Source organism: Ahaetulla prasina, chromosome 6, assembly GCF_028640845.1.
Source record: "Ahaetulla prasina isolate Xishuangbanna chromosome 6, ASM2864084v1, whole genome shotgun sequence".
NCBI classification, from domain to species: Eukaryota; Metazoa; Chordata; class Lepidosauria; order Squamata; family Colubridae; genus Ahaetulla; species Ahaetulla prasina.
The window spans coordinates 87,626,291-87,648,854 of record NC_080544.1 but is presented as its reverse complement, the minus strand read 5'-3'; the positions used below and the strand labels follow the sequence as shown (position 1 = coordinate 87,648,854).

The 22,564-nt window shown below is 38.3% G+C and overlaps 1 protein-coding gene across 6 annotated transcripts in view; it reads right to left on the bottom strand.

The window, feature by feature from the left end:
* Window positions 1–22,564, bottom strand: part of SCHIP1 (schwannomin interacting protein 1) — a 411,898-nt gene that overhangs the window by 40,680 nt on the left and 348,654 nt on the right. Inside the window, exon 1 of one of the 6 annotated variants that reach the window (XM_058187954.1) lies at window positions 8,768–9,027. The exons of the other annotated variants lie outside the window; for them this stretch is intronic. Coding sequence (XP_058043937.1) covers window positions 8,768–8,797 — 30 coding nt within the window. The 5' untranslated portion in view covers window positions 8,798–9,027. Of the gene's footprint in view, window positions 1–8,767; window positions 9,028–22,564 lie in introns of those variants that run through there. 6 annotated transcript variants of the gene reach the window in all.

The window sequence follows — 22,564 nt, the reverse complement described above, 5'->3', positions numbered from 1 at the left end:
CCTTTCATGCTGTTATTTTTTATTGGAAGGGTAGGGAGACTTATCACCAGCTTACACATGAGATACTATATGAGTGTTTTGCTTCAAACCAGGGTTGGGAACGGGATTCTAGATATTGCAAAGCCACCATACCCAGAATTTTCAGCAGTGAAAATTCACTTACTTCTGAAGAACATATTCTGAAGAACAGGGCCTCTGTGGCTCAGACTGGTAAGACAGTCTGTTATTAACAGCAGCTGCTTGCAATTACTGCAGGTTCAAGTCCCACCAGGCCCAAGGTTGACTCAGCCTTTCATCCTTTATAAGGTAGGTAAAATGAGGACCCAGATTGCTGGGGGCAATAAGTTGACTTTGTATATAATATACAAATGGATGAAGACTATTGCTTGACATAGTGTAAGCCGCCCTGAGTTTTCAGAGAACAGCGGGATATAAATTCAAAACAACAACAACAACATTATTCTGAAGAACATTATTCTTCAACATTTGCTGTAAGATGTTTCCTTAAACAGTTTACACAAAAAGACATTAGTTCTTTTCCAAGTTACTATTGTTCAGATGTGTTGGCAGAACTTCTAGCTGGAAATTATAGTCCAAACATATCTACAATATGATATCAGTTGGCAAATGTAGTTTCAATGATGGATGTTTAGACATCCTCCCTGTTCCATGAAGGCTTTTACTGTCATTGAATAATTATGATTGCAAATGGATATACAGTAAGCTGCATTTAATATATTACTGGATTTAGCTCAAGGCCAACTTAGTTTCTGGCATGACTGAATTGAAATTCAGAAAAGTTTCCATCCATTTTGGATTAACTATAGACTGATGTTTTGCTTGAAGTCAACCCAAACTTGTTTTTAAGAAGCTATTTCTATTGCCCATGGTTTAAAATCTACCTTTTCCAAAGAAAACATAGTTAAGATTAGTGACAGAAAATTAGGATAAACAAAATGCTATGATCAAAACCTTCCAAGTTTGTCCTTCTGTTACACTTAAAGGAACAAATGAAATGATTAAGTCAAATAATTACCAAGACATATACCTGTAACGGTTAGTCATGATTTTCAGAAAATTTGAATATAATGTTCCTGGTATTTAATCTGCTAGATCTAATAAGCCACAAAAGAAAATATACCGAGGAATAATGAAAAAAAGAAAAGATACTGTTTTAGTATTTTCTAAGATCCAGTGCAATTAAGATTTCAAATATGCAAATATTGCTGTAGATATCTATACATACACACACACACACACACACACACACACACACACACACACACACACACACACAGTGTTTCAGACCGGAACATGTGGCTTCCACTGCAATGGGTAAAACTATTAAGGAAAATGTGGATGACCCACTTAGTAAAATAAAATTAACTGTGCTATGAATTCTATCTATGTACAAGAATATCAGTAAAATTGCTATTAATATTTCCCTTTCAAATCTATTAAATACACAGAAAATATTTAATCCTACAATACATTTACATCAATTGTAAGAGACTTAAAACCTCTAGTATGTATGATTCAAAAGTTTAAAAGAAGAAGACATGCATTAGTATGCCGGGCAAGCTAAATTCAATTATTTTTCTTATAGGCTTCTGTGTAATTACTTTTTTGCACATAGGAATTATGTTAATATGCTTTACTTTTTTTTATGGCTCCCATCTTCACAGCTGACTCAGTCATTTCCTAGTGTTACTAAAATTAATTCTTCCCTTTTCCTGTTCAATTACCAGGCAAACAAAAGATAAATCTACTCATTTTGTGAAAAATCTATTCATTTATGAAGGTGAAGATTTTAAAGTTTTATTAGCTAAGAATGTTAAAATACTGTATGATAAAATCTTCTTAAGGTACTGCTGACAACTTTAAAAAAATCATATACTTTTTGCATTTAATCAGTTTAAAAATAGCAGAAAATTGTATATTTTTCTGTGAGAACAATACGTGGTAATTGAATATCCTTGCATCACAAATGAATTTCTGTGCCCACAAACAACATAGATAATAAAATTTAAAAATATAATCTTAAACACAATTCCTTGAATTTTACTCTTTTCCAGGATGCTTTAAGATGTCCAATCTTCCATCTCACAAAACCTTTTGATTCCAAATTATATCCTCAATATCATTCTGTTCCAACCCAATAGCTTTCTAGACTGCTATGACCTACTTATTTTGGAATTTGAGTATTATAAGGACAAGGCACATTCAGAAGCAAGGAAAAACTAATCAATCAACACCTCACACTTTGCCTCTTCATCAAAGTCCTTGCAGTTCTGCCAGGAAAGTACTAGTATTTCCTGGGCATGAAAATATTTCTTCAATTTTGGGAAAAGGTGGGATTTGCAGGACATCGAATGTGGACAGTATGGCAAATGAGATAAGGCACTGAGATCCAGCCTTCCAATTGCCTCTTGGGTAGCTCATAAGATGTGAGGACCAGAGCTGTCATGCTGCAACAAAATTTCCTTTTTTTATTTCTGAACTCTGCTTAATCGTTTCTTCAAACTTTTGACTTTTGCAGTGTAGTAGTCTAAGTTGGTAAGTAGTGCCAGGATCGAGGAAATCCATGTGAATAACACCATCTGCATCTCAAAAATTGTAAGTATGAGTTGCTGGTTGAAGACTTTTTTTATTTTAAAAAATGAAAGCTCTGAGATGATATCCCATGGACTGATGCTTAGTTTCTTCATCATAGCAATAAGCCCTTTTTTCATTGGCTGTTGTGATGCTGTGAAGAAATTCCTTTATTTTTGGAGTATAACAAAAACCTCAGTTCTTCTTCAATGAGGCATTTCCTGCTACAATATCAGGGGAATCCTTCAAGTATGTAGATAATATGTTTTGCTTCAAAGCCTTATTGGTACTCAATGCTTATTACTTCCAAACATCTTTGAACAGGATGGGGAGGAACAGGCTCCAGGCTCCAAGACAGAGTGGCTGTGGGTTCCGGCGTCCCGGTACAGTCAGTTCACGCCTTCGCTGACTGTGGGGGGGTGAAGTTCTGACCCCCAGGGGAAGGGTGCGCAACTTGGGCGTTCTCCTGGATGATCGGCTGTCCCTAGAAGAACACCTGACGGCCGTCGCCAGGGGAGCATTTTATCAGGTTCGCCTGATGCGCCAGTTGCGCCCCTTTCTTGACTGCAACTCTTTACGCACGGTCACTCACGCCCTCGTTACCTCTCGCTTGGACTATTGCAATGCTCTCTACATGGGGCTCCCCTTGAAGAGCACTGGGAGGCTCCAGCTAGTTAGAACGCGGCTGCGCGGGTAATAGTGGGAGCACCTTGTTGCTCCCATATAACACCTATCCTGCGTGGCCTGCACTGGCTGCCGGTAGCCTTCCGGGTGCAATTCAAGGTGTTAGTGCTCACTTTCAAAGTGCTCCATGGCTTAGGACCGGGCTATTTATGAGACTGCCTTCTGCCATCGATAGCCTCCCAATGACCTGTGAGCTCCCACAGAGTGGGCCTGCTCCGGGTGCCATCATCCAAACAGTGTCGGTTGGTGGCCCCCAGGGGGAGAGCCTTCTCTGTGGCAGCACCGACCCTATGGAACGAGTTACCTCCGGGGTTACGCCAACTCCCCGACCTCCGAACCTTCAAGCGGGAACTGAAGACCTTATTATTTAATCAGGCGGGACTAGCCTAAGTGTTTTTAATTAATTAATTAATTAATTTATTTATTTATAATTTTAAATTTTAAGGGTTTTATATCGGTCTATGACCGTTTTAGTTAATTAGGCCTGTTAAATATTTCGTTTTAAATGCATTTTAAATTTGTGATGTATTTTATGTGTTTTAATATGGCTGTAAACCGCCCTGAGTCCTTCGGGAGAAGGGCGGTATAGAAATTAAATTATAAATAAAAATAAATAAATAAACAAAGTCTCTCACCAGTTTTCTCAATAAATTTGGTTAATTTACAAGAGAATGAAGACTAGAAACATATAGCCTACTTTGACAATAAAGGTAAAGGTAAAGGTTCCCTCGCACATATGTGCTAGTCGTTGCCGACTCTAGGGGGCGGTGCTCATCTCCGTTTCAAAGCTGAAGAGCCAGCGCTGTCCAAAGACGTCTCCGTGGTCATGTGGCCAGCATGACAATGCCAAAGGTGCATGAAACGCTGTTACCTTCCCACCAAAGGTGGTCCCTATTTTTTCTACTTGCATTTTTACGTGCTTTCGAAACTGCTAGGTGGGCAGAAGTTGGGACAAGTAACAGGAGCTCACCCCGTTACACGGCAGCACTAGGGATTCGAACCACTGAGCTGCCGACCTTTCGATCGACAAACTCAACATCCTAGCCCCTGAGCCACCGCGTCACTTTGAAAATAGAGAAAGTTAAATTCCTTCCTTCATTCCTCCCTCCCTCCCTTCCTCCCTCCCTCCCTCCCTCCCTCCCCCTCCATGACATAATATTAAAATATTTAAACACCCAGAGCTTAAAATAAATGAAAACAAAATACTACATTGGCAAGAAGGCCATAAATGATCTGGAGTCAGCTTAAAATACCAAGATATCTAAATTTAAGAATAATAATGTGAATGTTTAAGTGTGTGAAAACCCAAGTAAACTGATAAATTTCAAAATTATCTTCAGTGTAACACTGGAGCATTCCTACATATCATCAATCATTCACTAATGGTTTCTGAATGGGTTGTGACAATGTAAGAGATTGGAGAACAACCATGAAAATGTCAGAGGAGATAAGAATGGTAAAAATCATCTTAGCAATTGTTAGAAAGCACCGTTCTAAGAAAATATCCAGTGCAATAGCAACTTCTTAGAAAATTTAATTTTGGATACCTTGATCAGCATCACTGTGCTTCTTTGAATCTAATCCAATTTCTCTGAATCCTTCTTAATGTGTGAATCCAGACTGGGCACCCAACTGAGATAGGGTTTGACCAAATAAATTGAAACTAGAGTTATATTTTTGTTGATGTAGTCTAAAATTGAAGGTTGATTTTAGGGTCATATAAAACTAGTGGCTCAATTTAACCCATTTTTTTCTAGCCCTACAAGGTAATTTTGAAACTTTGGCCACAGGTTTTACACATTGGGCAAGCTGTCATGCAATTGGGTGTGGATGTGCATAAATTCAATCTAGGCTTTTTAGTTTACAGGAGATCAGGATTAAAATTAAGTAGTGGAGTGGGCATTAGAAATCTTCTGGAGTACTTTCATGGTTGGGAGCAGAATCGTAATGAGTATGAGAACCACAACTTTCAGCCACCCCTCCCCTTCTAGAGTTTGATTTTAGGAAGGGAATGTTTGTTTATAAACAATGTATAGGTTATGTAGGTCTTATCTTCCAGTGTTTGGCTGTTTCCTGTTGAAACTGGATAGAGGTCAGAGATGACTTGCAATGTACTTGTTGCCTATCTCTGAATGAACTCACCTAATTTGCTCATATGTGTCCAGCCTTATTCAATTTGCTTCCTTCCAGATTTGTTAGAATGTAATTATCATAACATCATTCATAGACCATAATAAAACCACCAATAGTATAGTGATTTTGCAAACTGACTTTGGTCCAGAAATCTAGATTCTTTATTGGTAGAGAAATTTGTACTAGAAGTGATGTATCAGTGCACAGAGCCTCTCAATATCTAGTTCTGCTAAAACACACATTCAAAATTCAAGGAATGCAGAAGCAACACTTCTAAACAAAGAAAAGAGTACATTTTAAATATGAAAGCACATAAGAATCCTCATTTTATTTATCCATTTTAAAGATTTTTTTTTATCCTGCCTTTATTAGTTTTTATAAATAACTCAAAGCGGCGAACATATCTAATGGTCCTTTCTCCTCCTATTTATTTATTTATGCAGTGATATTGATCTCCTCTCTCATCTCTGCTTGCCAAAAGCAGTCAAACTGAAACAAAAATTCAACAGTTGACTTTAAAATGTTCATTTCCAGCAAATACATCTTGGAGCTACTGTACCTACACAACTGGTTTTAATATTTCAAAAGAATAACTCAAATCCATTCTCCTACACGTAGTAGGTACAATATGTTTGAAGCATTGCCTTCTGTTGGCTTAGCCTAGTACTAGTATTTCCTTTCTTCATGATTGTATGAATCTCTGGTTAGGGAACTGTATGGGGTCTGTGAAGGCATTTTGAACATTGGAAGTATTTCATAGATGCTCATACAAAATGGCTTCCCTAGGGTGGAGGTGGTTGTTTGCAAAATGAGTGCCATGGTAATCAGACTGACGTAAGACATGCACCAGAAGTAAAATGGCTGAGTTTTCCTCTCCAATATCCATTGTAGCCCTGTGCTTCCCTTATCTTTTTTTTTTCTGGAAAAGCAGACATCGAAGAAAAACACTGGGTTGCAGCCATCTACCATTTTTTTTTTTTCATTTCAAGAATGCTGAGGGGGCTTCTGTGCAACGAGAACAATCTTGTAAACAAAGTGGAGATGGCTTTGTTTTTCTGTATTTAATTTCCCATTCTTTTTAAAAAAAAAAAAACAATCTAAAAGAAAGCCACGAATCCTTGCTTATAAATCAGAATTTGTATAAGCAATTCATTGGTAGCCTTTTTTTTTTTAACCTCTCTGTCTGAAGAGGGAGTATTTTTCAATGAAAAAAAATAAGCTACGCTAATGGTTTACAAGCCAATAGATGCAGATTCAAAGCTGGTTTACTAATCCTGGCTTGTTTAAACAGCATACAATGTCTTAGCTTTGGACCTCATACAGAATTCTCTAATTTCTGGATTGTTTGTACATTTATCACATAGAAAAGGACAAAACTGAAGAAAATAGGTGATATATTAGTTTGCTCACTTGTGGCTATTAAGCCACAATTCATGGATTATGTTGATAAAGGGAGGGAAACCAAAGTGTGGAAATATCCTTGGTGATTTTTGGTTCTACTTCAAAATAAGTGAAGATTCTAATGTTTGAATATGTTGTCTTTAAAAAAGATGGAGCACCATATTTTAATAGTTAGGTGACTCAATGCACCTAGAAAGATGATGCAAACAAGGCATTTATTATCTACCCACAGATGGCAATGATTTTAAGATTTCTCTTCTCTCCATGAAAGAAGCAGCTTTTTACTGCTTGCGTTGTGGGAATCTAATCATGTTATTTTTCGACTGGACTCTAGAATCTAGATTCTGTATCCTGGTTGGGTTAAAAATATGAATTAACATATAATTTCTGTTTTTTTTTCCTTTGCTTAACAATGGTATGGATACTCTCTCTTTGTTTTTAAAGTAATTTGTTTATTACAAGGATTTTATCTGTTAACCTGCAATTTATAATCCATTATTTCATTATGCCAGGCACCCAGAGTTTAAATACCAAACTACGTAAGAATCTGCTCACTCTAGTATCTCTGATGCTGCTCAGAGTACTTTCTGCTAATCAAACTTGCTGAAGAACTGAGTTCTTTTTCAAAAGAGATAAAAGATGACCTTTAACACCAACCAGAATTCAAAATAGGCTCTAGAAGAATTCTTTGTGACACAGCTGGGGCATTTATTAAAAATTAAAAAGCCAGTTGTTGTTTATCCTTACACTGTCCTTAAATAGCATTACCTCCTTGGATTTTCATCTAAATTATTATATACGGGGGATATATCTTTTAAAATAAAGCATAATGTCAGATTTGTCCTATATCAACTTTTCTTCTCTAGTTGCCGATTTGTCTAAACAAACTGAAAACATAAAATACATTTTAAAAAAGAGGGAGTAGCACTATATAAACTAACATGTGTCCTAAAAAACCCATTGAAATATTCCACTATAAAGAAAATATAGGAAAATGCTGATTAGAAATGAAAACACATCTGAGTTTGTTTTAATGTTTTATATTGCTTCGATGGTAAGATTTCTTACACCACTGTTTCTTGATACCACCTTCCAATTACACACAGTCTAAACACAATACAGCTCAATAACTCCTACTGGAGTCTTGAAAGGTCCCTGTACAAAAAGATATAAAATGGTAGAATATTATTTGTCAAAACTGCACGCTATCTACATTTTATATGTTTTGTTTTCGAAATGTTATAATGCTCATAGGAAAACCAGTAGTAATGTTCTTTAGAAAAGAAGCAACTTCTTTTTCCTGAGGTCAGTAGTAACTAAGAAGTAAATGTATAATCTATAATCATGTATAATCACTATAATCAAAACACAGCATCTTGATTTTAAAGATAAATGACAATAAATGTTTGATGCAGCTGATCGGCATATTTCTTGCTAGTTTAAAACCCACATATACTGATACAGCTGACAAGCTAAGGAGAGCTGGGATGCATAACTCCTGTAACAGATATACTTTAACAATATTTATTTTTCACCACTTAACCATTTTCTCAAAATATCCTCAACGCAGCCAGGAACACCCTCTCTTCTATGGAATAAACTGAAATCTACCAGTTTTTCAATCCTAATGAAATGCAATTAGGAAGCAGAACTAATTATTATTTTGTCCAGAGTTGTTTTCATTCACTCTAAGCAGGCACATAGATACAGATTTAGCAACAGATACTTAACAACCGACTACCTTACAGAAATATATGGATTATTTTTCTTCCCTGCTCATCATACCCCCTAGCAGCTGCACTAAGAAGAGAGGAAGAAAATACAAGCTTTAAAAAAAAAAAGCTACCCAGTTTTGCAGAAGCTGAAAAGAAGCAACTTGCTGCATTGAAAAAAAGGACAGGCCTTTTCTCTATCTCTTCCGATGGAAGATTAGGGTAAAAGAGATCCCTTTCCTTACCTGATAAGAACAGTTTTCCTGGTGTACCATCTCAGTGCATCATCCAGAAAAGCAGACTGAAGAGCTGAGACTGTTTACCGAAGCTGCAAACTGAAAACCCTGCTGGGTCTAAAGAAGAGGACGGCTTTCTACAGAGAGAGACAGAGGCTTCCTGCAGATTAAAATGGATGCTGCTTCTGCTGTTTCAACCTGCGCAATGGCACTGCCTTTGCTAGCAAGAAGCAGTAGAGCAGAGCAGTTCCTCTCAGGGAACCAGCAACAAGGCTTAATAATAGGTAGCCAAGGCTGTTCTGAGGGGAAAGGAAGGGGGGGAGAGCAACTCACAGCGTTGCTAGCACAATCAGCCAATTATATTATAGGCACAAAGAAAAAGATTGGCGTGACGCAAGTGTGATCTTTTGGTGCTCTATGCAGGCAGTTCACAGTGGAAATATTCTAGTCCTCATTAAAAAGGAAAAGAAAAGGAAAAAAGCACAAAGGTCTAATCCTATCTTTCCTGCAGTCATTTTTCTTGATAAGTAGACTTTAAATCAAATGTGAAGGTGTGATAACTTCTACATCCTAAGAACTTTTTCAAAGTCAGCCATCTTAAGGAATGTTGCTTTGATGACTTCATTCATATATATATGAATGAAGTCATATATTTGTATATATATATTTGCTATATATATATATATTTGCTATATATACATATATATATTTGCTCCCAGAAGCACGAAGCTGAAGCCTGAAGATGACGAATGAGACTTCGTCGAAACGTCGCCAAGACACTTCCAATTTTACACGGGAGAAAACCCGAACAACCAAAGACCTATATACAAACACCCGTGAAAACCTCAGAAAACATATATATATATATATATGTTTTCTGAGGTTTTCACGGTGTTTGTATATAGGTCTTGGTTGTTCGGTTTTCTCCGTAAAATTGGAAGTGTCTGGCGACGTTCGACGAAGTCTCATTCGTCATCTTCAGGCTTCAGCTCAGGCTTTGGGAGCAATGTGTGATCGCAGCTGTTTCTTCCTTTTAACTGCTAGTGGGGGTTTGAACTGATTGGGTGGGAGCTTGGCTGTGCTCTGATTGGATGGGGGTTTTTCTGTGCTCTGATTGGCTGGGGGTGTGTCCTGTGTTGGTGGGGGCTTGGTTGTGCTCAGTCTAATCTGTGCTGCAGGGGGATTTGAGCTGGTGAGCTGCACTGCTGCTGTTTGGCTTCGTGGTCGTGCTACATCTTCGTAGTGGGTGTCAGTCTGCTGCATGTATGGATCAGAGAAGCCATCGAGATAGAAAAACGCCCACACAGCATGAACAAACGAGATGATACCTCCCGCCTACCAGCCATTTGGAAACCTGCCCTTATTGACAAACGTGTCCCTAACACGAGGAATGACACCAGACCCACACTCACGAGGTCCACACAGGATGTCACCACCACACATCCACCCAGAAAGCACACCCAAACCCACACTGATCAGGAAGCACGACCAAGGACCAGAAGCCAGACCGCAGCTGCAACATTAGCCACTTCAAACCCCTCCAATCCATACATGCAGCAGACTGACACCCACTATGAAGATGTAGCACGACCACAAAGCCAAACAGCAGCTGTGCAGCTCACCAGCTCAGGTCCCCCTGCAGCACAGACTGGACTGAGCACAACCAAGGCCGCACCAACACAGGACACACCCCATCCAATCAGAGCACAGAAAAACCCCCATCCAATCAGAGCACAGCCAAGCTCCCACCCAATCAGTTCAAACCCCCACTAGCAGTTAAAAGGAAGAAACAGCTGCGATCACACATTGCTCCCAGAAGCACGAAGCTGAAGCCTGAAGATGACGAATGAGACTTCGTCGAAACGTCGCCAAGACACTTCCAATTTTACACGGGAGAAAACCCGAACAACCAAAGACCTATATATATATATATATATATATATATATATATATATATATGTATGTATGTATGTATGTATGTATGTATGTATGTATATGTATATGTATATGTATATGTATGTATGTATATATGTTTTCTGAAAATCTAGGAGAAATTTACATTTCTCCTAGAAGCACGAAGCTGTAAAGACCTAGCCTGAAGATGACGAATGGGATTTCGTCGAAACGTCGCCAAGACACTTCCAATTTTACGCGGACAAAACCCGAATAACCAAAGACATACATATATATATATATATAAAACGAAATGTTAAAATCAGGTGGAAAGATGGGATCTTTTTCCTTCAGCAGAACCACCACACAAATCACTAAGCTCCGATTCAGTGCTTGGGAGATTGTTAATTACTAATTACTACCTACAAACTAACATTTTCTAATAAACCATTAGACTTGGTAAACCCTTTTCAAAAATGGCTTGAAGCCACCACAGGATCAGTTGCTATTGATCTACTTCTATGTATTGTTGAGCTGTGTTTATACAAAAGAGAGATGCCTTGGAATGTCAGATCACCTCCCACATGCAAAGATTAGATTTTTTAAAAAAGAGAACTCATTGGCTTACATCACTGAATTTGAAGACAACTTTCCTATTTTAGAGGTTCCTCTGAAAGAAACCTAAAGGGAAAAACAGTTTTTCTCAGTAAAACAAATCAAGAATTTGTTCTAATGGATGCTTCATTGCATCAATTAAATAATAGTGCCATCCCCAAATCAGGTCTTATTTATTAATGTATTTTATATCCCTGCTTTTATAAAGGAGCTCAAGATCCATACATAGTGTGCCATCCTGCTATTTTTCCCAAATCAACATCCTGTCTTGAACAGAGGATGAGTGACTGGCCCAAAGTCATCCAATGACTCTCTATGGATGAGAATGGTGGTGAACATGGGCCAACCTGTTCTTTACTAGAATATTCTCGGTATTTTTTTCTTTAGCCCTGAATGCATCTTTCTTGAGGGAAAAAAAGTTAAATTGTTGAATTGTTTCCTTGCTAAGATTAATATATATTCAAAGGAGCTTTGCACATATCCATGTCCATCCAATTACTCTAAGAGAAAAAGAAATAGATTGTTTCCCTAAATAACATGATTCCTAAATAAGACGGGGTTCAAACTATTTTCCAAAGCACCAAAAGGCAAGACAAGAAACAATAGATGGAAACTAACCAAAGAAAGAATCAGACTAGAATCAAGGAGATATTTCCTGACATTGAGATCAATCAACCAATGGAATAGCTTGCTATCCAGAGTTTTCCAGGTCTACTTTGGAACTCGTGAGAGCTTATCTTCTGCAATTTAAAACATTTTGGAAATATCCTTTAGATTTGTCTTTTACTTGCTTTTTCTAAGGATTTTGTTTTAAAAAATATGAACTTTATAAAATGTAAAGTACTAGGTGGAAAAAAGAGATTTAAAAATATTTCAATTTACTGAGCTACAGTTTATTTCTCTGCCTTCCTTATTTTTTAAAACAAAACAGCAATGGCAGCATTCTCAGGCCAGATAGAATGGACTAGAAATAGAAGCAGGAATTGGCTTTTACAGATTCATGAAGCTGGAGATTTAAGTTAAATTTAAGCACTAGGACATTAACACAACTTTCTGGTTGGCACACTTCTCTAATATAAGCAGAGACTGAAAGTTCTAGTTTCCATTTCTTGATTAACCAGGTGTCTTCCTCACATTTCTCCTCACCAATTAACAAGCAGAAAACTAAACTGTCAGAGGTTTTGTTATTCAGTGGCTTCTTTTCATCAGAGACAGTGTATTCATTTCATGTGCAGAGATGACAACTTTGTGTCATCAACTGGCAAAACAATCCCTCAGTGGCAGTGATGCTGTGAGATCAGCTGCTTGGCCTGGGAGAGGTAGCAGGTGAGGAAGGGCAAGAGAACAGTCCTTGGCTCAGAGATCTGGATTAATTCATAGATGTGACAGCCCAAATGGCAGCTGATAAGTGCCTTAAAGGGAGTTGCATAAACCCTTTCATTCTGCTGGTCCCACTGGACAGTTCTTCCCCATGAGCTGTGGTTTGGCAGGTTCTGAACACAAGTTACATCAAGAATATTGTGTGTAGTTTACTCGCGATATCTGAAAAGGAATATAGTAGAGCTAGACAAGGTTTGGAGGAGGGCAACTAAGATGATCAAACAGCTGGAGCAGCTTCCCTATGAGAAAAGGTTGTGACATTGGGGGCTTTGAATAAAGTGGACAAGGAAAAGACATTTTCCTAAATACCAGAATCAGATGAACTGAAGAATCAGGAAATATTCTTTTACTTACCATATAATCAAACTTTGGAATTTGCTACCATGACATATGGTGCTAGCTACCGGCTTGGCTGTTTTCAAAAATCAATAGGATCAATTCATGGACGTCATGGTAATCAACAGCTAATTAACTTTGATGACAGCATGATTGCTTCTGAAGGCCATATGGTCAAAGACTAGTGGGCCTCCTTATGTTATTGGCTAGCCACTGTGAAAACAGACTGCAGGACTAGATAGGTCAGGGTACTATATGTTCTTTAGTTAAGAATAGCTTCAAAAACAGTACAACAATAGTTAAAAAGCAGCCCAACAAATCCTATCAATGGGGAGAAAGGATATTACATGAAGAAACAGATGGAAAGCCCAGCAGCTTTACTAACCAAGCTGAAGCTGAAGATTGATTAGATATGTGCTGGTATGCAAGGAGAGCCTGGTTTGAAAGAACTAGCCCACCTCTGCTCCAAGGAAATTTCAATACTGCCTTGGATGACGAGAGAGGAAGAAGCAGGCTCTCATCAGCCTAAAAGAGCCAACAGGTGCTAGTATGAAGCAGTTCCCTAGCAGTCCAATGGCAGCATCTTCAACCCAATGGCTGAGAGTACAGAATTGTACTCAATTCTACTGTGACTTGCTGGCCGCTTAAGGGGAAATCACTGCTTTAGAACAGCCAAAGGCAACTTTAGGCCAATAGCTAAGTGAGGCATGGGCAGCTGATTTGATGAACAGCTGATGTGAAAGTTATATGCATGCACAACGATGGCATCTAGTGCAAGTATTGCCTGTGTATGTGGACATAGCTGGGAACAACTATGTGGCAGCCTTCCAAAGGTTGTTATAATGCTTTGACATATGCTAACACACTTTGTGAACTATCTCAGTATGAAGTATTATTGTTTTAATATAAAATCAAAACACAATTTTCACAATTTCCTAAATACACATTCTGGCTGAAGGGTCGAAAATTGACATCCATCGTATGGCATGAGAAATAAGAATTTTCCAGTTGATTGTGTATGTTTCCTTTTTTCTTTTTCTTCTGCCAAAACTCAAAAGAAATTCTACTTCTGATATTCGCAGCATGATTTCTGGAAGCTTTAGAATTTGCAAAAAAAAAAAAGGGGGGGGGTTAGGAACTTAAGGAATTTTGTGGTGCTGATAAAATGGACTTACAAAATCCAACTTCTAACATGTTTTAGCGTTGTAAATATATTCTTGTTTCTGAAGGTGAAGGCTTGTTCTCTGAGCTGGTGGGTTGGTTTCCATAACCAGGCTAGGTAACATCTTCAGCAGAGTTTAGGGGATGTCAGTATCCATGTACTTCTGTTTATAAGGGCTTCAAGGTGTGGGTGTGTCAAGTGAGGGTCTTGTAATGGGTCAGGTGTGATGCAATTCTGCATCTTGTAATATCAGCATGGATTTACTAAGAATAAGCCTTTTCAAACTACAATTGTGTCATTCTTTTTTTTTTAATGAATTACGGGTAATACATTGTGGGAATAGTGAAGTCATAGATGATTTGAGCAAACATCTGACAGCTGCATGGAACAGATAATAAACAAACACCATTGAGTGCCCATCAATGGTTTATCATTAAAGTGGCTGAAATGGTAGCTGAAATTGTCTTGGAACTCCCAGTTCAGTGGTGGTATTCAGCCAGTTCACACCACTTCGGGAGAACCGGTTGTTAACTTTCTGAGCAGTTTGGTGAACTGGTTGTTGGAAGAAATCATTAGGGCAGAGAACTGTTTGTTAAATTATTTGAATCCCACCACTGCCCCAGTTACAATGACTGGGAAAGGGATGGAAGGAACATTAATTAAATCTGCAGATAAGACAAACTGTATTAGCTATTGCTATATAAGACAAAACATTCAAAATTATATTAAAAGATTAAGAAGCAAGCTGAAAATAAAGAGAGGAACAGAATAATGCTAAGTTAAATATTTAGGAAAACTACAGAATAAAGAATAAAGTACAGGCTAGGGAATATTTTATATGACAATAGTATCTGTGAGAAAGATTTTGGAGCAATAGTTAATCACAAGCTGTATATGAGGTGAAAGTATGACTTGAATGTTAAAAAGACAAGTGTAGTTTTGGGATGCATAAGCATATTATAAGGGAAGGGCCACCTGCGCAATTTAACGATTTGGATAATAATATTTGTGAATAAATTATTAAAAAATCTGCAAGGAAAAGCTATGGGACGTTAAATTGATTAAAGAAACAAATATAAAATTCTGAGAGAAAAAACATGTTCAAGTGATAGAAATTAATCGGTTATGAATATGTACAATTGTTATGAAAAAATAAAATTGTAATAAAAAAGAGGGGAAAAAAAGAATTAATCCATTTTCTCTGTCCTAACTGTCATACCAGTATAATTACTGTACACTTTATCAGTTGGACTCAAGACCCTGGAAGCACTGTCACATGAATGGCTTTAGTGTCATAAATTCTTTTCTTGATTCTTAGATAGGTAGGGAGACCTCCAGAAAGGGATAGGAAAGTCGTTAAAATATTGCACTGGTAATCCAGGTTGGGATTTTATCTTCGGAATTGATAAAAATGTTTGACATATACATAACTCTCGGCCTATTCGCCTTCAGAATAAGCATCATTTTAGAGTGAAGAAGGAATAAGTGACATAAACCCAAGAAGGTAAAAAACTACCTTTTACCTTTAATTATTTTTATGATTTTTTAAAAATTAATCCAACCAAAGATTGTAACTTGAATATTTTGCAACTAAAGGAATACATTTATTCTAAATAAATAAAAAGGTGTATGATTGTGATTTTTATTAGGATTATAAATATTTCTGTGACTTTGTCTATGTCTTATACAAATTCTTTTTATGTATAATCTATCATATTAATTTGTATCTTCATGTCACATATTTCATAAACAATTCAAATAAAACAACTCCTTTCTTCACAAATCACTGTTATATTAATACCTAAAATGACTAAGCTATTTCACACTGCATAAATTCTCAGGGCTGTGGCCTGACTTTTGACAAGTACATCTTTGGTGTAAAACAACAAAAGAACAGCCCATATAAAATCTGGTTCTTTTTAAAATGGGTTTTCTTTCTGCAGATATTTTGGCAAGGGTAATAAAAGTATGGTGCCATAACCTACTTGCATATAGAACCTATAATTCTCAATGAAATGTAGCATCATTATTAGGAAAAACTCTCCCACCCTTGTTAATATTAAAAAAAACAGATTACCATATTTTTCATTGTATAAGGCGCACTTTCCCCCCACAATGAGTACAAATGTCTGTGCATCTTATACAGCGAATGTTGTCAAAGCCCCACCCACTCACCGGCCCCCACCTTTCAGCCTCTGCCTCCTAGCAATTTGCTTCCTTGTAGCAAACAGCCTGGTCAGCTTCAGCAGAGACTGATTTAGCATGAGCAGCTGATTGGCTCTGCCTCCCAGAATACCGGCTATCAGCTGTTCTAGGCTATGGGGATCGCTGCTGCTGCCTATCATCTCTGCCGCGTATCGCTGCCTCCGCTTGCCCCATTTTCAGTCTCTGCATGCCAAATTTTTGGCCCATTCCAGGTGGTGGGGATCGCCGCCACCACCTATCCCCGCTGCCTGGAACAGTCAAAAATGGGATGTGCAGTGGCGATGGGCAGCAACAGTGGCGATGGTCGATGGCGATCCCTGCAGCCTGGAACAGCTGGTAGGTGATATTCCGGGAGGCAGATCCAATTGCCAATCATCTGCTTGTGCTAAATCAGGCTGTGCTGAAGCTGACCAGGCCACTTACTGTTTGCTTCAAGGAGGCAAATTGCTGGGACGCAGAGGCAGATTTTTTTTCTTGTTTTCCTCCCCAAAAGGTAGGTGCGTCTTACAGTCCGGAGCATCTTATAGTCCGAAAAATACAGTAAGCGGCTATGAATAAAACTGTGCGATGGCTATTCAAAAAACTTTAGCCTATGATGAACCCAGAAAATTTCATTAGAATTAGCAGTTTTCATGCAACACTAAAACATTTGTTCTTATTTCTGTCCATTTCTACAATACCTTTATCTCTGTGTTTATCTTCCTCATCCTTTCATATTGTATTCTCCAAGATTCAAGGGTACATTTTGACAGCTTTTCCTCTTTGGACTTTACAAAGAAAAATATATAATGACTGAATAAATATTCCAGATGGAAGATCCAATCTTAGTACTAATGGTGATTGAAGGGAGACAAATTGCTACCTTGGAAATATTCAATAAAAGATTGAAAGGAAGCTATAAGAAAAGTTTCAGACAAATGTTATTTTGGTTTAAACCTTTTTCCCAATTGGATAATATAGCTCACAGGCATTAAAACTGTTCTGGACTTTGAACAGTTTTAAAAGTACTGCAATTATTTATTGTGCAACTGACTAGAAAGAGTATAAGCAGGTGCTCAGTAATTCCTAAGTGAGCTCTGAAAAGCTAACATCTCCCCTGCCTTCCATTTTTTTTAAAAAAAAAAAGCTTTTTAAAAACCAAATAGCGAAACACAAACTATGTCCAACTTTCTGGTGTAACTGGATAATTTCTTGTACATAAAGCAGAACCTAGAGTTGGTGCTTACAAGAAAGGGTTGAGACAACAGCAACTGGGAAAATAATCCTTTGGTTAAGGAAAGTCTCCCTGGATTGATACTTTACTCCTGGTTGCAACAAGGGCACACATCCATATTGCTAACAATATGCAAGAAGCCTTCTTCTGGAAGATTGTTTTCAAATTCCCAATCTAGTCTCAGGGATTTTCTGGTGATCTCTCATCCAAATACTTACTACCTAAATCCAGGGGTGGGCTCCTGGGGGTTTGGCAGGGTTCGGGCGATCCTCTAGCCAAGGATCGCCAGGGTTCAGCAAACCCCCAAATGCCACCCCTGGCTGGCCACGCCCACCCTGCCTTTCCTGTCACACCCCGCCCCTTCTAGGAGTCCCCACACGGCCCGTTCATCATTCCAGGTAAGTGCAGAGCCGCGCAGAGTGCCTGGCAAGAAACGGGGCTACTGGAGGTTCTAGAAGTCTGGAAATGGGCCTGTTTCCGGCTCTGGAGGGCCTCCGGACCTGGGGGAAAGCTGTTTTCACCCAAAAGCTCCAGAGCCTGGGGAGAGCAAAAAACACCTCCCCCCCGCCGTGGTGCAGGTGGCCAACCTGTGGCCAACTAGGCCACACCCACCATGGCCATGCCCAACCAGCAATTATACTAAAGGATCTGAAGCCCATCCCTGCCTAAATCTCTGCTTAATTATCAGATTAGCCAAACTAGATGTTTCCACCTGCTGTCACAACATATTGTTGCTACAAAGTGCTTTTCTTATTCCAGCGGGCAGAGGGAATTACTTTAAGAGACAGTACCAAGAGAATGTTTAGATAAAAGAAAACTGGAATTTGGGTAGGAATATAACCTGAACAAACATCCCAGACAAGACCCTTCCTAGTTCTTATGAAGATAAAAGAAAAGAGGGGAAGGGCATACAGACTTGTAAGGTTTTGTTACTATAGCTTTACAATAATAATAGTACTGACCTATGTGGCATTGGATTCCTAATCTCAACTACCTTGAAGTGCTGACACATTGTTTTGATAATGACTATCTGATTCATCAATATAATTGTCTCTCCATGCTTAATAGTTCATAGAAAGATAGCGAATAAAATCATGGCTAAAACAAGATTTCAATAAGTAACTATCTTCAGTTATCTAAATGCTACAGGCCACCATCTAGTGGTCAATCTAACATACAATTATTTATAGCATTTTTCGTTCCTTTGAGATGATGCTTTTGAGCATAGATAATGAAAAGGTAGCAAAGTATAATAAATAACGGCTGCTGCTGTATTCTATTATTTTAGCATCTGTCCAGTTTGGACAGCATTCTCCAGTTAACAGTTAGAACTGTCAATCATAAATCATGTCCTTACCTCTTTCTTACCCTCATCTGGATATCCCAAAATCCCAAATATTGAAGCCAATGCTCAAGAAAAAAATAAAAAAACCCCAGATTTATACTGTACATTGTAATAATGTACAATATAAAATTTATTTATTTAAGAAAAAAAATATTTATTTAAGATAGTCCTTGACTTATGACCAGTAGCTTAGCAAGCATTTGAAGTTTTGATACAGTCTCATAATCATATTTTGGGCACCTGGTAACCAGCTGCATTTACAGCGGTTGTGGTGTCCCACAGCTATTGACTATATTTTATAATTTTTTTGGTCAGTGTTTCCTTCCAGTTTTTGGCAAAAAATGCCCATTGCGGACCACAACTTTGTTTAACGACTGCAGTATTCACTTTACAACTGTCATGTTCACATTACATGAATTAGTGAACTGCTGCAAATGTCGTAAAATCAGGTCAGTCATAAGGGTGCCTCATCATGACATAAAGTGGAAATTCCAGGCTTCACTATGGTTGAAAATTGAGGAGTATCCATATGTTTAGTAGAACTATCCAGATCATTGAAACCAAATACTGTAGAAAACTTACTAAATAAAGCTAGTCAAAAACATGCAAAAAAGGCAAACCTTCACCTTATGGGCCAAACAAATTTCTGATGTTTTTACAAAATGAAGACGATCGCTGAAAAAGTCTTGTCTATTGATGCCAGACTGGCTTCAGATTGTAAGGTATAGCTGGATTCCTGTAGTCTTTTATATACTTTTAAGAGCCGTGGTGCCGCAGCGGTTAGAATGCAGTATTGCAGGATAATTCTACCGACTGCCAGCAGTTCGATTCTCTTCTTGAGCCAGCCTTCCATCCTTCTGAAGTGGGTAAAATGGGGCTCCAGATTGTTGGGGTAATATGATAACTCTATAAACTGCTTAGAAGGTTGTAAAGCACTATGACGCAGTATATAAGTTTAAGTGCCATTGCTGCTTTAATATACTTAGCATTAAGTATATAAAGCAGCAATAGCACTTTGTCTAAGATGCTGAGCTTGTCGATCGAAAGGTCGGCAATTCAGCAATTCGAATCCCTAGTGCTGCGTAACGGGGTGAGCTCCAGTTACTCGTCCCAGCTTCTGCCAACCTAGCAGTTTGAAAGCATGTAAAATATGCAAGTAGACAAATAGGGACCACCTTTGGTAGGAAGGTAACAGCGTTCCTTGTGCCTTTGGTGTTTAGCCATTCTGGCCACATGACCTCAGAGACGTCTTCGGATGGTGCTGGCTCTTTGGCTTTGAAATGGAGATGAGCACTGCCCCCTAGAGTTGGGAATGACTAGCACATATGTGAGAGGGGAACCTTTACCTTTATACTTAGCATTTAAGTCATTTTAAATCCACCGCCAGCATCTTGAACTATACTTTTGAGCTTTCAGATTCAGTTAAATCTCCAGTGCCACCTTTTGGACTAATTATAGCTCTCAAAGGATCTCCAACAGCAGTTTTTGTAGTCAGCATTACAGTATGCTAATAGATGGCAAGGCTTGTGGATCCTCTGGGACATTTCAGGGTACTCCAAAAATGGTTGCAGTTGATAGATCTCCCAAGCACGAGGAAATGTTCCCCATGCCATAGTGATTACCTGAATTGAATTAAGGAACATACGGATAGCATATGTACATATAGAAAATTTCTATATAAATACATGTGTGTGTGTGTGTGTGTAAAATAGAAATTATCAAACACAACTGCATGATAAAGTGCTTAGGAAGTTAGCCTTCCTTACAAAGAGGTCAAATATTCTTATCTCTTCCTTCTTTTGTGATGAGTACAAATAACACCTTTCCAGTGCTTAAATTCCTACATGTTTTGAATTCAGCAAGCTGGCTGAAATGCTCCACTGTCTGCAGGCTCATTGTTACACCCTATCCTGGTATTTCAGGAATTTCTATGACTTTTAACTCTAATCCTTTAAGCTACTGAAAGGAAAAAAGAAGGCTGCAGCTTGAATGAATGTGACTAACATGCACCTACTATTAAATGCCTATAGAAACATTTTTTACACGAAGTCAATCTTAAATGAAATTAGTTTCCATTAAATATTTTCCAGGTAGAATTAGTAGAGCATGTGTCACGTATGAGAAATTATCATTCCATTAACTATGGAATAAAAGACAAGATGAGACAGATGCTAAAGCCCAAGGCCTGACATAAGCAGTAATTTATTACAATGTTTTATTTCTAAAAAGGCTGACTTTCTGGCTTTTAAAAATATCATAATATGAATAATTGGAAAAAATGTCAAGAATGGGTAAATCCATTTGGGATAAAAAATATTGATCAATTATTGTAGTTTCAAATAATAATAAAACAAATAATAAGCAAACCAACCAACCAACCAACCAACCAATCAATCAATCACAAAGCTTTATTTGACTGAGTTTGATTCATGATGAGCTCATGGAAACCTCCATGTAATTTGTTTGGCAGCAATGACAAGAGGTTTTCCATTGTGTTCAGGCTACACTACAATACCTAGTATTCTAGGTATTTTCCAAACCTTTGGAGTTCCCTCAAGTTGGATGCTGTTCAGTTTCCAATTTAAGCTAAAATCTGCCATGTAGCCTCACCTGCTGCCAAGATAAATTTTAAATAGGCGTGTGCAAAATATTCTAACTTTGTAGATAAAACATTCCAAGGAACTGTGGAACATTCCTCTCTTCAACTGGAGGAAGCAAATTTTTGTCATATCTGAGATAGTGGGAGTTAGGGGTTAGTTTTTCCCAGCTGGGATGATCTCTGAAACATCAGAGCAGAAATAAGACAGAGTCCTTCTATTGCAGGGGTGTCAAACTCAGGGCCCACGTGCTCTGATCTGGCCCGTGAGGCTATCCTGGAAACAATGAAGGTCTGGACTGCGGTGCCTCTGCCAGCGAAAACAAAGCCCTCTTGAGCTGTTTTCACTGGCAGAGGATATCAGGAGGCCGTCGCAGCCGGAAACAGAGCTCAGGAGTCCATTTTTGCTGGTAGAGCGCTTGGGCCACCACAGGCGCCCCTGATACGAGTCATGTCGAGCTGGCCACATGCAACCTGGCCACGCCCATCCCAGTCCCTCAGGTCAAACACCACCCTGATGCAGCCCTCAATGAAATTGAGTTTGACACCCCTGTTCTATTGCCTTAACAAAGAATGGACCTCAACGGGTATTTCACACTCTAAATGGCCTCTAGCTATACAATTATATAACTTAATGAATGCATCTGCAAGTTAAATTTGCTGATTTTTTTTCTTTTCTATTCCTTTCCATTTAAATCTCATCGTTTTTTGGCCATTAATAACTGCCTTAAGGGTTTAGATTGAAATGCACATTACAATATGAACATGTACAGTCTCCCCAAATGTACATGATGTTCAATTCAAAATATTTCTAATCAGGATAGAAATTCTGGGAGATGCGATTACAAATGGCTGAAGGGCATGGATGGTGCAGGATATATATAAATGTGCAATATGTATATAAATGTAACCCAGGTTTCAAACTGATAAGGTACCACAAGAATATTATTAATTAGAGGCTCCAGGTATTTTTTAATCCAAGAATATGCCTTACCGTTTTACGGATATTTTTCAGGCATATAACTCCTAATATTTGAGCTCTTAAAGATCTGACAATAATG